This window comes from Lytechinus pictus, chromosome 16 (genome assembly GCF_037042905.1).
Source record: "Lytechinus pictus isolate F3 Inbred chromosome 16, Lp3.0, whole genome shotgun sequence".
Lineage (NCBI taxonomy): Eukaryota > Metazoa > Echinodermata > Echinoidea > Temnopleuroida > Toxopneustidae > Lytechinus > Lytechinus pictus.
Window position 1 is genome coordinate 27,546,712 of NC_087260.1, and position 12,989 is coordinate 27,559,700.

Genomic DNA, 12,989 nt, shown 5'->3' on the forward strand with positions numbered 1-12,989 from the left:
CCATTTAGCGTCCTTTGTCTGGTTACGGTTCTATTATATATTGTTTTGCTCTAGCGATTTAGTCATTCATGCGATTTACTCCAATGAGTGCGTGTCGAAAAGCTTCAGTATGTCCGTTTTTAAGGCTATTTTAAGATATCTCTCACAAAGAATTTCAACATAAGTTGGATTCTTATCCCAAAACAGTTGGATCAGTCGGAGGGTCAAGCCTTCAGTTATCACTTTAAGATATTATGCAATTTTGTTTATCTTCAATGCAAATGCATCAAATTAATGGAAATACTGTGAAATACATTTATAAGGAATTGCTAAGTGTGGGATTGAAAAAATAAATGTGACTGAAATTTCAACTAATATCATCATTTGATACTGATGTCATAACAAAATTGATAAAATGTGCCCTTCATAAATAATAGGAACTTTAGAATCTGAAATAAAAGAAAAACATGTCAGAGATATTTCTAGATGGGGTGACCAAGAATATAGTCAGGTAAAAAAATTGTCATTGCATTATCTTGTTTACCTTAATAATAATAATAATATTCCGCATTTATATAGCGCTTAATACATCGGAACGACGTCTCTAAGCGCTTTACAGACATATTATTACTTCTGTCATCGAATCCTTGCATGCCCGCATACAATGTATGCACCTTCTCCACTCCCTGGGGAGCATTCCAACATGAGTTCCAAGACTCAATTGCTAGGCATACTACATATAGGCTTTCACATCCTACCGGGTACCCATTTAACACCTGGGTGGAGAGTGGCAAAGTGTGGATTAACGCCTTGCCAAAGGACGCTAGGCCATGGTGGGATTCGATCACACGACCCTCTGATTACAAGGCGAGAGTCAGAACCGCTACACCACGACGCTTCCACCTTAAGGGGAAAGCAAGTACCTTACATTCAATTGCAAATCAAGCCTAATTCTCAAAATCAAATATAACAGGTAGTGCAAGAAAGTTGACTTTCTATCAAATGCAAACCAAATAGAAATTTTAATTTAAGCAAAGGACCTGTGCTTTGATTTTTGACTTATGCTTGCTTAAGGATTGAATGTTAGTTTATAGCAACACCCTATCTTAATCAAAATACGCCAAACACTGACCTTTGACCAAGAGATATCAAGAAGGTCAGCCGTGTGACCCGAGTAGGAGAAGAACGGTGCCTTGGCGAACACCGCCTCCCCGTCCTCCTCCGCCTGATCGACATCCTCCAGCGATGTATCCTTCTCCGCTCTCCTGGCCGCCTCCTCCTTCTCAATGGATCCCTCCATCTCCATCACCTCCTTCTTCAGCTGGTCCCGCTCCTCCTCGATCTCCTCCGGCTTGCGGTCACGCTCCAGGCTGGAGCTGGAACTGTCGGAGCTGCCCTGGGTCTGGGACTTGGCCCGTGATTCGTTGTTGTAGCGTTGGCGCATGTCGTCGAAGTACTTGTAGTAATCCTTGAGAACCCACACCCTCAGAAGGTGATCCTGGCCTCCTGTTGCCTGGATGATGGGGGGAAAGAAGTAAAATATAATTCATCATGGGATCTCAACTTACGGGCCTGTATTCTGGACTCAAATTTAACTTTGACCAAGGATTAATTCATGGTTGGACTATTGACAACCAAAGGTGGTATGATTCTTTAATATTCAGCCAACAATAATTTTAATACTTTTCTTCTCTATTGATGCATGAAAAAGGAATGTAGTAAAATTAAAATTTTCAACTTGAATGCAAGAAAAAAGTTTGGGCCCACCTTGTTTCCCATTATTTTTTTACACAGACTTCGACCACGGCTTAAAGTCAGATCACAGTTCAGAATATGGGCATAGGGGCAAAGCAAAGGATGTTTGCTATCAATTATAGTATCAATGTGAGACTGAAAGACAATAATAATAAAGGATGCTAGTGCTGCCTTTGAATCAAACACCTGAGGGTGTATTGCAAAGTATGAAGTATGACTCCAAGTCAAGTTAGGCAAACATATTGATGTAGTCCAGGGTTATTAAGGGTCTGCATTACATTTTTGAATTTTCATGCATCTGGTAAAAAAAAAAAAAAATGCGTCCGGTATATTTTCTCATGCGTCTGGTAAATTGAATTTACCGGAAGCAATGAAACTATTATGCATCCGGTTAATCATTACTTCTTGTGGTTTATTCAATAAAAATTCTCCATACTACAAAAACAGATGATGCATGGGTTTCTTTTGTGGGTCAGTGGAACTGTATGCACGCGGTAACTTTGACCTTACCACACCTAAACCCACGAGCCCAGCTGAGTGAGTTAAACCATGCCAAAGTTACCTTGTGCACACAGGTCCTTCCGACCCACTCTAACCCATGCGTCACTTGAATATTATCACAAAACCATGTTGTGATATTACAAGTAGATCAGGGGCCCGTCTTACAAAGAGCTGTGATTGATCCGATCAATCCCAACTATGGAAAGCCAGCAAAGTCAACATATGAAATGCATGTTTGTTCCAAAAAAATTCTAGATATGAATGTATATCCATAAAGTCATTGATTTCTTAACCTTTTTTGTGTGATTTCCTTTATTTACAAAGGACATTTTGCAAATTTCCAGTAGAAAAAATTATGGCACTGATGGATTTCCATAGACTTACGATTGATTGGATAAATCGTAACTCTTTGTAAGATGGGACCCTGGACTTACCAGTAATCTTCCACAGTGAGAAAATCTCATGGTCCAGATGGCTCCTGTGTGTTCGCCACTCAGATCCTGACAGTTGACCAGCTGATCAAAATCATAGCTTCCTTTGTGACTTGAGGCTGCCTTGAACTGTGGAAAGAAAGCCAAATAATATAAAATTATGTCCTTTTTAAAGGCCCTGTCACATCGTTCTGAGCAAGCATTGCGGGTGATTGCCCGCAACTCCCCAGCAAGAAAGTTTTGAGCATGTTCAAAACTTCCTGCATGCATATCAGACTTGCGTGCGCTTCTGCTGGCAACTGCACAGAGATACAGCTGTGGGTGACCTGTGGGTAGCAAAAAATGGTTACCCGCAAGTCACAGGTAAGGCTTGCACTGAATGCTGTCCCAAAATATTGTGGTTTTGTCCAGCCCAAACCTCCAGCTTACACCTTTGTGAGCATAACAGCATAACGCAACACTATAAAGCAACACATTCAGTAGTACTTACACTATTGTGTCTTTGCTCGAATGGATTTTTAATCCTGCAGATGTTCGAACAAAAAAAAATTATTGAACTAGAATTCGAGGAAGAAGTATTAAAGTATAAATAAGTTTTTATGATGATCTCACAGTGGTGAGAATAACAATGGAAAACCTGTGCATTAGACCATAGAAACAATATTTGATCACAGTTTGATGTACAAGATTTTATTGTTTGTCCTCCAACATCGCAGCTTGTGGGACTGCTCAATAAAGTAAGTGCAGACCTGCCAACCTCTGGGAATGAAAAATTGTATTCTGTGATTAAAAAAACTGTATTTTTCCCCCCAAAAGTGTATTTCATTAAAAAAATGCGTGGCGCACATGCTCATTGCGGCGCTCAAGCTGCATGCAAGCTAAAATGCGCACTGCTCTTGCACATGAAAAAAAAAAAACATTGAAACTTGTGTATATATCACCCTGGTTTTAACAAAATGAAAAAAAAAACAAAACAAGTTACCTGAAACTAAATTGATCTAATAACCATATTTGTGTAAATTTTATGAAACAGAGACATGTAGAGATTATTTTTTTTCAATAAATTACGATTTTGTAAAAAAAAAAAAAAATTCTTTATTTTTTACAAAAACATATTTTTTAAAGAAAAAACGTACTGACGTATTTTGGTTGCAAAAAGGTACTAAATACGCCAAAAACGTACTGCTGGCAGGTCTCTAAGTGGGACTGCTCTATAAAGTAAGTGAGAGTGTCTTAAACATTCAAAGCAGAAAGAAAAATCAGCATCAAAATGGTGAATAGAACATGAAACCAAAGTATATTCACTCAGAAAATATATTTTACTTCACTAAAAAATGCATTTGATGAAGCGAAAGGAAGAGAATCTACGACAGCAGGACATACCTTGCAATAGCGGGTATCTGGTATTGATTCTTCTTCACTAATCTCCTGATCATCATGCCTGAAAGCTTCGTCAGCCGCCGTCTTTAACTTATGCACAGTCTTACCAAGAAACTTCTTCAACTTTTTCCTGAAATTAAAATAGAAGATGAATAAATGTTCTTCAGAAACAGAGGCAGTAGGATTAATGTGTCTTGCCATCTACTTTTAGAAATTCCTAAATATTAAAGAAACATAAAAGGTCATTATTTGTTTTCTCACTAGGTGTAGATTTTGACGAATGGCTTTCCCCATATTTTGATGCAAAAAAAGCCTCACATTTTAATCTATGGCAAAAATATAGATTTTTGAAAACTAATCTGTAGTGTATAGATATAATCTTGCAAAACTGAGTATTACAACTTTCTCATTTTTGTTGTTGCAATGTCCAGTAAATTCAACAAACAATGTTTAAAACAAACATGAACTGTCTGACACTCATAAATTGTGAATTTTATTGGCAAGTATATTAAATCAACAGACTTATTTACTAACATTACATTTAAATGAATAAGTTTTAAATAAAAAATTGTTTCGAACATGAAAGCTTGCCAGTCGATATGGATTCCATTTGCTGTAGAATAGTATTATTCTGCCAGGTTAAAATAATATCTCTTATTACAATGCTCCCAAGAATGAAACCAAACTGAATCTCTAAGCCAATCAACATATACAATAGCAAAGACTATCTATGATCTTTCTATAATCTTACTTCTTTTCTTTGATCTGGTGTGCAACTTCAGTGGTACCAGCCTCCTTTTCACCGTCACTGCCTGCCTCCTTGTCGAGACTTGAGTTACTGCATACAACAAAGAAAATTAAATATTTAATCAAAATATTTTTTTTTCTAATGTATATTTCTAAAAGGAAACAGAACAAATAACGTTGATTCATTCATACAATAATACTACTGATATTTTTCTGTTTTTATACAGTGCCTAATACAACGGAACAATGTCTCTACTAAGCACTTTACAGGTATATTATTACCCCGGTCATCAGATTCTGACATGCCCGCATACAATGTATGCACTTTCTCCACTCCCTGGGAAGCATTCCAACAAGAGATTCAAAATGTAATCAATCAATCTCTTTCTACAGGTATTTTCCCTGATCAAGCACATTCAGCAATCATCAAACCTTTTTTGAAGAAATCAGGGTTGGACGTAAATGACATCAGTAATTATAGACCGGTCTCAAACTTAACATTTCTAGGTAAACTCATCGAGAAGGCGGCATGTACTCAACTAGCTGATCATATTGAATCTAATAATATTTTTGATCCTCTCCAATCTGCCTATAGGCCAGGTCACAGCACCGAGTCAGCTCTGATCAAAGTAAAAAATGATATCATGTTTTCTCTCGACTCAAATAATGTAGTTTTTATGGTGCTGTTAGATTTATCTGCCGCGTTTGATACAATAGATCATAACATTTTCATATCTCGGTTATTCAATAGAATAGGCGTTAGGTCCAAAGTCTTATCCTGGTTCCAATCATACCTGTCTGGATGGACTTCGCAAGTTGATATTGACGGCACATTGTCAAATCCCATAACTCTAGAATTTGGACTCCCTCAGGGGTCAATAGTCGGACCCATAGGCAACTCAATATATACTCTTCCAGTTGGCGACATCATCCGAAATCACTGTATCAATTATCATTTTTATGCTGACGACATACAACTATACGTTTCTTTTGATCCGAAGACTCCTGGAGCTCTCAATAATGCACTGGTTAAACTCCAGAATTGTATATCAGATATAAGACAGTGGATGATAGTGAATAAGCTAAAATTAAATGACAAAAAAACTGAATTTTTTGTTGCGGCCTCTACTTATAACTTGCGCAATCTTCCAAATGTTCAACTTGATGTTGATGGTACACTCTTTAGACCATCAGAAAAAATAAGAAACCTTGGTGTCATATTTGATTCCCGCATGTCAATGTCGTACCATATCTCTCATATCTGTAGCACAGTCACTTTTTATTTAAGGAACATTTCTAGAATCAGAAGGTTCATTGACCAGTCTGCCTGTCACAATGCTGTTCGTTCATTGGTTCTGTCTCGTATTGATTATTGCAATGGGCTCCTTTCTACAATTCCCTCTAATCAATTAATTCGTATTCAACAACTACAAAATTGGGCAGCACGATTAATTTTACAGGTTTCCCGAGATCATCCTTCCCAACCACTCTTTAATTCTCTTCACTGGCTTCCTTTTAAACAGAGAATTACGTTCAAATTACTCTTGATTGTCTACAAAACACTGAATAAACAGGCTCCACAGTATTTAAGTAACTGCTTGAATCTGTATACACCAACTAGAGCACTTAGGTCGGCCAGTGATCACCTTCGCCTCACATATTCATTAACTCGTACATTAGCTGGTGACAGAACTTTTACAGTGTCGGCTTCAAAATCCTGGAACGACCTGCCACTAATAATTAGACAGTCTCCAACATTAGCAATTTTCAAAAAGTCTTTAAAAACTCATCTCTTTCGTACTTTGTAGTTTTTAAAATATTACATTTAATTAATTCATTGTAAGCGCTTTGGGCCTAATGGGAAAAGCGCAGTACAAATAATAAGTAATAATAATAATAATAATACCCCCAACATGGCAAAATTTCATTGACCCTTAATAACCTTTGACATTGATCATGTGACTCAAAACTCGCACAGGATGTCCAGGGATACTTGATTGCTCTTATGTCCAAGTTTCATGAACTAAATCCATAAACTGTCAAAGTTATGATGACAATTCAACAAATACCCCATGGCCAAAGATCGTTGACCCTAAATGACCTCTGACCTTGGTCATGTGACCTGATACTTGGGCAGGATCTTCAGTGAGTGTTACAATCCTACCTGACATATTCTGATGTAATACGCATGATGTGAAGGGACAGGGGGTTAATGCACTTTGGTAATCTTTCCTCGGCAAGCAGTAACGGCACGGTCTCACCGGTGTCCAGGTTCTTCACAATCACTTGAGATAGAATTTCCTGTATGAAAACAAAGAATGTTGAATGATATATGAATAACAATGGCAAAATATATGAAATATCTGCTCTTGTTCGGAGCCTGACAAAATAAGGTTTACTGTATCTGCTCTTGTTTGGAGCCTGAGATTTGAAAATGGGTGATTTCCAAGTGTTGACTTTTTGGTAATGGTGTCACGTCGAAAAGCACAGCAACAACGTTAAAATGAAATTGACCTTGGAATAAATGTCACAGGAATAACTGTCATTACTGGAGATTAATTAATCACTTCTGACATTTGTAAACCTAATGTTTTCCACTAGTTTACTTGGTGTCAATGAGTACTTTAAATCCATGGGAAAATGGCCTTGCTGCTGCCAGAAAAAATATTGAAATCAAAGAAAAAAATATGTTATCTCTAAAATCTGTATCCCTGATATCAGCTAAAATTCACATGTTTTTTTAACAAGAAAACATCCTTGTAATTGTTGTCCTCTCTTTACCTCATCAGTCATTTCTTCCCCTGTCATGGACTGGCCCTGCATAAGGTTATAATACTTGAGAAGTTTCTCTGTCTCTGGGGTGTTCCCACGGCTTGGTTTATCGGGTTGAGATGATGAGCTGGTAATAGGAACGCATGCCCCGCCCTGCTTCACCTCTTTAGGAATGGACTCCGGCAGACGTGACCCTTGGACTTTCAGGTCTGCCCTTGATTCTCCTTTGATACTTTGAGTGTCCTGAAAACATTAATGAAGAAGATGTTTTGAACAGTGAACCTTGTATCAAAATCAATATCCAATCTCACAGCTTCTAGGAAGGCCATGAATTATAATATGCTGTATGTTTTGGTGAAGATTGGTAAGTTACCATGGTTATTTTGAAATATGAAGGCTCATAACTTCATATCGTCAGTGGGCTGTTAAACCCTTGTATCTTATATTTGCAAAATTTTGAGGACAGCTAAGGAAAAGCTCTCTTTTAGAATTATGGCATAGAGTTCTCTACAGGAATAAGAAGACCGTTTTCAGTCCATATGAGGCCGTCATCATTGCCATGATTCTCACATCAATCTTTTTCTAAGCTGTTATTAACACTTTCGAATTTTGAAATACATGATATGGATCACACAGGATACTACGCCAAATGGATAAATAGTAGAACATCACTGTCCATATTTTACTTTAAATTACCAAACTTATCATATATACAAGAGATCAATTAAAGGAACCCTTTAATAATAATAATAATAAACTTTTATAGCACTTCACAGATATATTACACCCATGTCATCGGATCCTGGGCCCAGTCTTCCAAAGAGTTACGATTGATCTGATCAACCATAACTATGGAAAGCCAGCAACACCAACATCCAAAATGCATGTTTGTTCAAAATATTTTCTAGATTTGATGTAAAGCCATACAGTTATCGTTTTCTTGAAATTGAGGGTACTTTTCTTTGCTTATAAAGGACATTGTGCAAATTTCCTGGAGAAAAAATTATGACACTGTTGGATTCCCATATAGTTTAGGTTGATCAAATCAATTGTAACTCTGTGTAAGACGGGGCCCTAGCTTGCCTCCATACAATACATGCACATTCTCCACTCCCTTTCTAATAATTTCAATAATTGAAGTGGTATACCTTATGAAGAATAATGTAGTCTCCACCATGCACAGCACTGGCAAGATCCAAAGAATGTTCAAGCTCCCTCGTGAGGCTCTCGATGGTAGTAGTGGGGGTCAGAAGACCGCTGTGAGGACGATTTTGACTCTCCGGTGGGAGACCGATGGGTTGATCTTCACCTCCTGCCAGAGATCCTTCCTCTGAAGGCTAAGTAGGAATATTAAGGTTCAATTAAGACTGGTTAAGGTTGAATACAAGTAGGAATTCAAATATGAATCAAGTTTGAATTAGTCTGGCTACATGTTAAACATTGTATAGTATTTGAACTACTTACACTGTACTTGTTTTTCACTCATTACACAGAACTGCCCCTCAATACAAATGTAGTTTACATATCGATACTATCCCCCTTGAAAGTAACATAAGTTCTACCAACTCATCCTTACTAGCCATACTGCAATCTCATAATTCATGGGGGATTGATAATTTCAATGGGCTATTTCTATGGAATAAAGTTCCACAAGACATCTGTGACATTTCTTGTCTTAGTAACTTTGTATATCAACTAAAAACCAGTGGTTATTCAGACAAGCTTTCAAGTAAATGTAACTCTTATCCCTTTTATTATGTTTTAATTTCCTGTCTTTTCTTAAATGTGCCATGAGAACCTTCCTCATGATGGATACAGGTACATTACAAATATAATTTATTATTTATTAACTATAAGTATGAATTAAACATCATTCATATAGTACAATCAAACAATAACTTCTTGAATATTTTCTATAAAATTCTCGGTCATTAATTGATTTGTATCATTATCAACATCTTGTCTTGCCCTAACAGCTCGCTGTGAGGGCTGGTTTTGACCTTTCCCAAAATGTGATATGCCCATTAAAGGAGAATGAAACTCTTGGAGCAAGTTAGCTTTTGTGAAAACAGAAAAATCAAAGAATAAGATCAACAAAAGTTTGAGTAAAATAGGACTAGCAATAGAAGAGTTATGAGCATTTGAATGCCGAGATCACTAATGCTATGGAGATCCTCCTATTGGCAATGCGACCAAGATCTATGATGTCACAGATGAACAACTCTCCCCTTTTGGACACTGAAAATATACCCCAAAACATCTCTTTTTGCTCATTCTAATCATATGACAAACGATTCATCAATGATATAATGCTGTGAAACCTCTGTTCTTGTCCTCTCATAAAGAGAACACCTCACCTTGTGATAGACTCTATAAAAGTGAGAATATAAGTGAAATAAGTACTAAAGTAATGAGGGAGTTGTATGTGTGTGACATCACAGACCTTGGTGGCATTGCCAATGGGAGGATCTACATGGCATTAGTGATCTCAATATTCAAATGCCCATAACTTTCTCATTATTCATTCAATCTTCCTCAAACTTTCAACAATATGTTTCTTTGATTTTTCTCTTTGATATGGATTCAGCTGGTTTCAAGGGTTTCATTCTCCTTTAACAACCAAGGAACCAAAGTAAAGCAAGATTGCATTACCTCTCTCAATGACAAGGAAATGGCTGAGCTTGACTGGCTATCTAGGCTCTCCTGTCTAGCCATCTCCACCATCTTCTTCTGTTTCTTCTTCCTCCTTGGAGGAGCTACCGGTGGAGGCATGTCATCCTGTACCCCTCCAACTTGGGCAGATGGAGCAATGGATGATGGACTTGCTTTGTCCCTGGTAGGTGACGAAGTCATGGCCCCTGACAGCGGGAGGTCCACGGGACGCTCCTTGGTGCTAGCAATGACATCGGGTTCTACATTCCGGTTAGCAAGACCTGGTTCTCGTTCCAACCTTTGGGAGGGGTCCTGGTCTATGCTGCTGGTTTGATGATTTGAATTCTCTCCCAGTGGTTCTACGTCAGGGGATTCTCCTTGATCGTGGGTACCAGTTTGGGTATTAATATTCTCCTGTGGGGAAGTCAAGATCTTCATCACAGACAGTAGTTTTTCACAAGTATTCAAAATTTGATGAAGCCACACAATACTAGTGAGCATACAGAGAGGCAATACTTTGGCGCAAGTTCATAAAAGCATGAAAAAATATATCAAACAAAAAAATGAAATTGTTTAAGCTGAATTACACTTTCATATGATTTATAACACAATAATATTCATGAATTATGTCTAAATTAATAAGTAATTGTTTAGGAGTTAATTTCATTAACCAACAGAGTACTGTATAAAATAAATTTTCCATGGCTTGATTGATTGGCCTAATTGGCATCTAGATGAGAGAGAGCAATGACATCTCAAAAGAAATTTTCAAAACTCACCTCCCCATCTTCATTGCGTCTCATCTGTTCTAAACGCTTTCTCCTTCTAATGGCTTCTTGGCGACGCTCTTCGGCTTCCTGTAATGGATGTTCAAAGGGAATGTAATAGACTCGGTTTCAAAGCAAAGTCACAAAGAGTTTTATACAGCAGGCAGGTTCGAAAAATACACAGGAGCAACAGGCAATCTTGCTCTGTTCTGTTGAAATCGCTTTTGTAAATGCCTAGTTCGAAGCAACAGCCACCATGATAATTGCTACCGCGGGTCACCACCATGGCTGGCCAGGCCTGAACCCATATTACAGCCAGCAGGCTGCACAGGAACCATAGAATGCTCTGTCCCTCTGCGTCCACAGCTAGAGCTCCGCGGTGAGCTCCCTACTACTGCATAGTACTACTTATACTTATGAATAACTATTATACAAGCATTGTAGATTGCGATGGAAAACCATGGTTACTATTCTCTGACTCTTAAAAAAAGAGTATGGCTCTCTTGATTTCTTTATTACACATGGCAACTGTAAAATAAGAAATAATTTGAACACTGGCAGCAGTGCTGAGATTTGCATGAAACAAAGATGTAATAAAAAGATTATCAATGACAAAATGAGATATTTGGACCACTCCGAATGTCATCATTCTGTATGATGGAAATATATGATGGACATACCTGCTCCTCCCTTTGTCGCTCTTCCTCTTCCAGTCGTCTCTTCACTTCTTCTTCTCTCTCCTTCTGTAGTCTTTCCATCTCTTCGCGGAGCCTCTGTCAAATTAATGAACAGGGAAGCATATCAGTTGGGAATTTCAATGGGAAAAGAAAGGAAAGACCCAGGATTAAATCATTTGAAATGACAAATCCCATACCTAGAGGCAAAAAGACACAAGGACCCTGGATTTACAAGGGATTGTGACTGATTCAATCAATTGCAACTATGGTCCTTGGAATTCAGTGCACATAAAAGCTTCTCTGCTAAAGACTGGGTAGTTATGCCGCCATATTGTAAAGCAATTGAGAGACTGCTGATAAAGTGTGTTTTAAAAGTATAATTTTCACCATTATCAACTTTTGGTAAGGTGCGTAAAAGAAACTGTACTGACATAATGAAGAACTAACCTGTTGCTCTCGTTCTTCCTCTTCTCTCTTCTTCTCTTCTAGTTCTTTGATCTTTTGCTGGATGATGGCATCCTCCTTCTGTCTCTTCTCCTCTGCCTTCCGCTTCTCTTCCTCCAAATGACGTAGCTCATCTTCATACTGATTGGTGGCCGACTGGCGGATTCCCCTTTCTCTTGTCACTTTCCTTTATAAAATACAATAAATAAAATCTTTAGCATGGCTTCTGGGAGTGATTACCACTTCGTTTTTTTTTTTTTGGGGGGGGGGGGGGACTGCATCCCCTTGAAACAAATCTTGGATCCATGATTGGCAAAATCAAGAAGTGTTCAGAAAAGCTGGTGGGGTGTTTGATGAAGTGGTTTTTGTGCTTATTTTTGTTTCTGTGGTAATGATTTTTTTTATTTTACCCTAATTAAAGTTAGCCAGGTTATCAAAATGACATACACGTAGCTGTTGTAGCTTTGTTTGTAAACAGAGTGTGTAGCTTTGGGTCCCCTCTTGCATCATACATAAAGCAAAGTTAGCTCCGAATTCTGGGTTGTCAAGCACACAATTTTACAGGTTTCTTGACATCATCCTTCCCAGCCGCTCTTTAATTCACTTCACTGGCCCTCTTTTTTTTAAATTCTTGATCCGCCCCTGGTCAATATGTCATCATTCATATATTTAAGATTGAACATTACAATTGCAATAAAAAATAAAAAGATATTGCAAAGAAAAAAATTTGGTGGAAATATTGTTTTGTGAAAAGGCAGTTTGGAACAAGAATAGATCTAACAAATTACGAAAGTTAAACCTATTTCAGAAAAGATGAAAATCACCAAGTGACATCATTCTTGGACATGTCAAATTGAATTGGGTGGGCATTTAATCAACTTAAG

At 37.8% G+C, this 12,989-nt stretch overlaps 1 protein-coding gene across 1 annotated transcript in view; it reads right to left on the bottom strand.

The window, feature by feature from the left end:
* Nucleotides 1-12,989, bottom strand: part of LOC129279704 (WD repeat-containing protein 44-like) — a 30,428-nt gene that overhangs the window by 9,588 nt on the left and 7,851 nt on the right. Inside the window, exons 2-12 of the mRNA XM_064111075.1 lie at nt 12,109-12,292; nt 11,665-11,757; nt 10,997-11,074; nt 10,218-10,631; nt 8,714-8,902; nt 7,575-7,808; nt 6,958-7,094; nt 4,798-4,884; nt 4,050-4,176; nt 2,670-2,795; nt 1,112-1,492 (exon numbers count right to left, since the gene is read on the bottom strand). Coding sequence (XP_063967145.1) covers nt 1,112-1,492; nt 2,670-2,795; nt 4,050-4,176; nt 4,798-4,884; nt 6,958-7,094; nt 7,575-7,808; nt 8,714-8,902; nt 10,218-10,631; nt 10,997-11,074; nt 11,665-11,757; nt 12,109-12,292 — 2,050 coding nt within the window. The remainder of the gene's footprint in view (nt 1-1,111; nt 1,493-2,669; nt 2,796-4,049; nt 4,177-4,797; nt 4,885-6,957; nt 7,095-7,574; nt 7,809-8,713; nt 8,903-10,217; nt 10,632-10,996; nt 11,075-11,664; nt 11,758-12,108; nt 12,293-12,989) is intronic.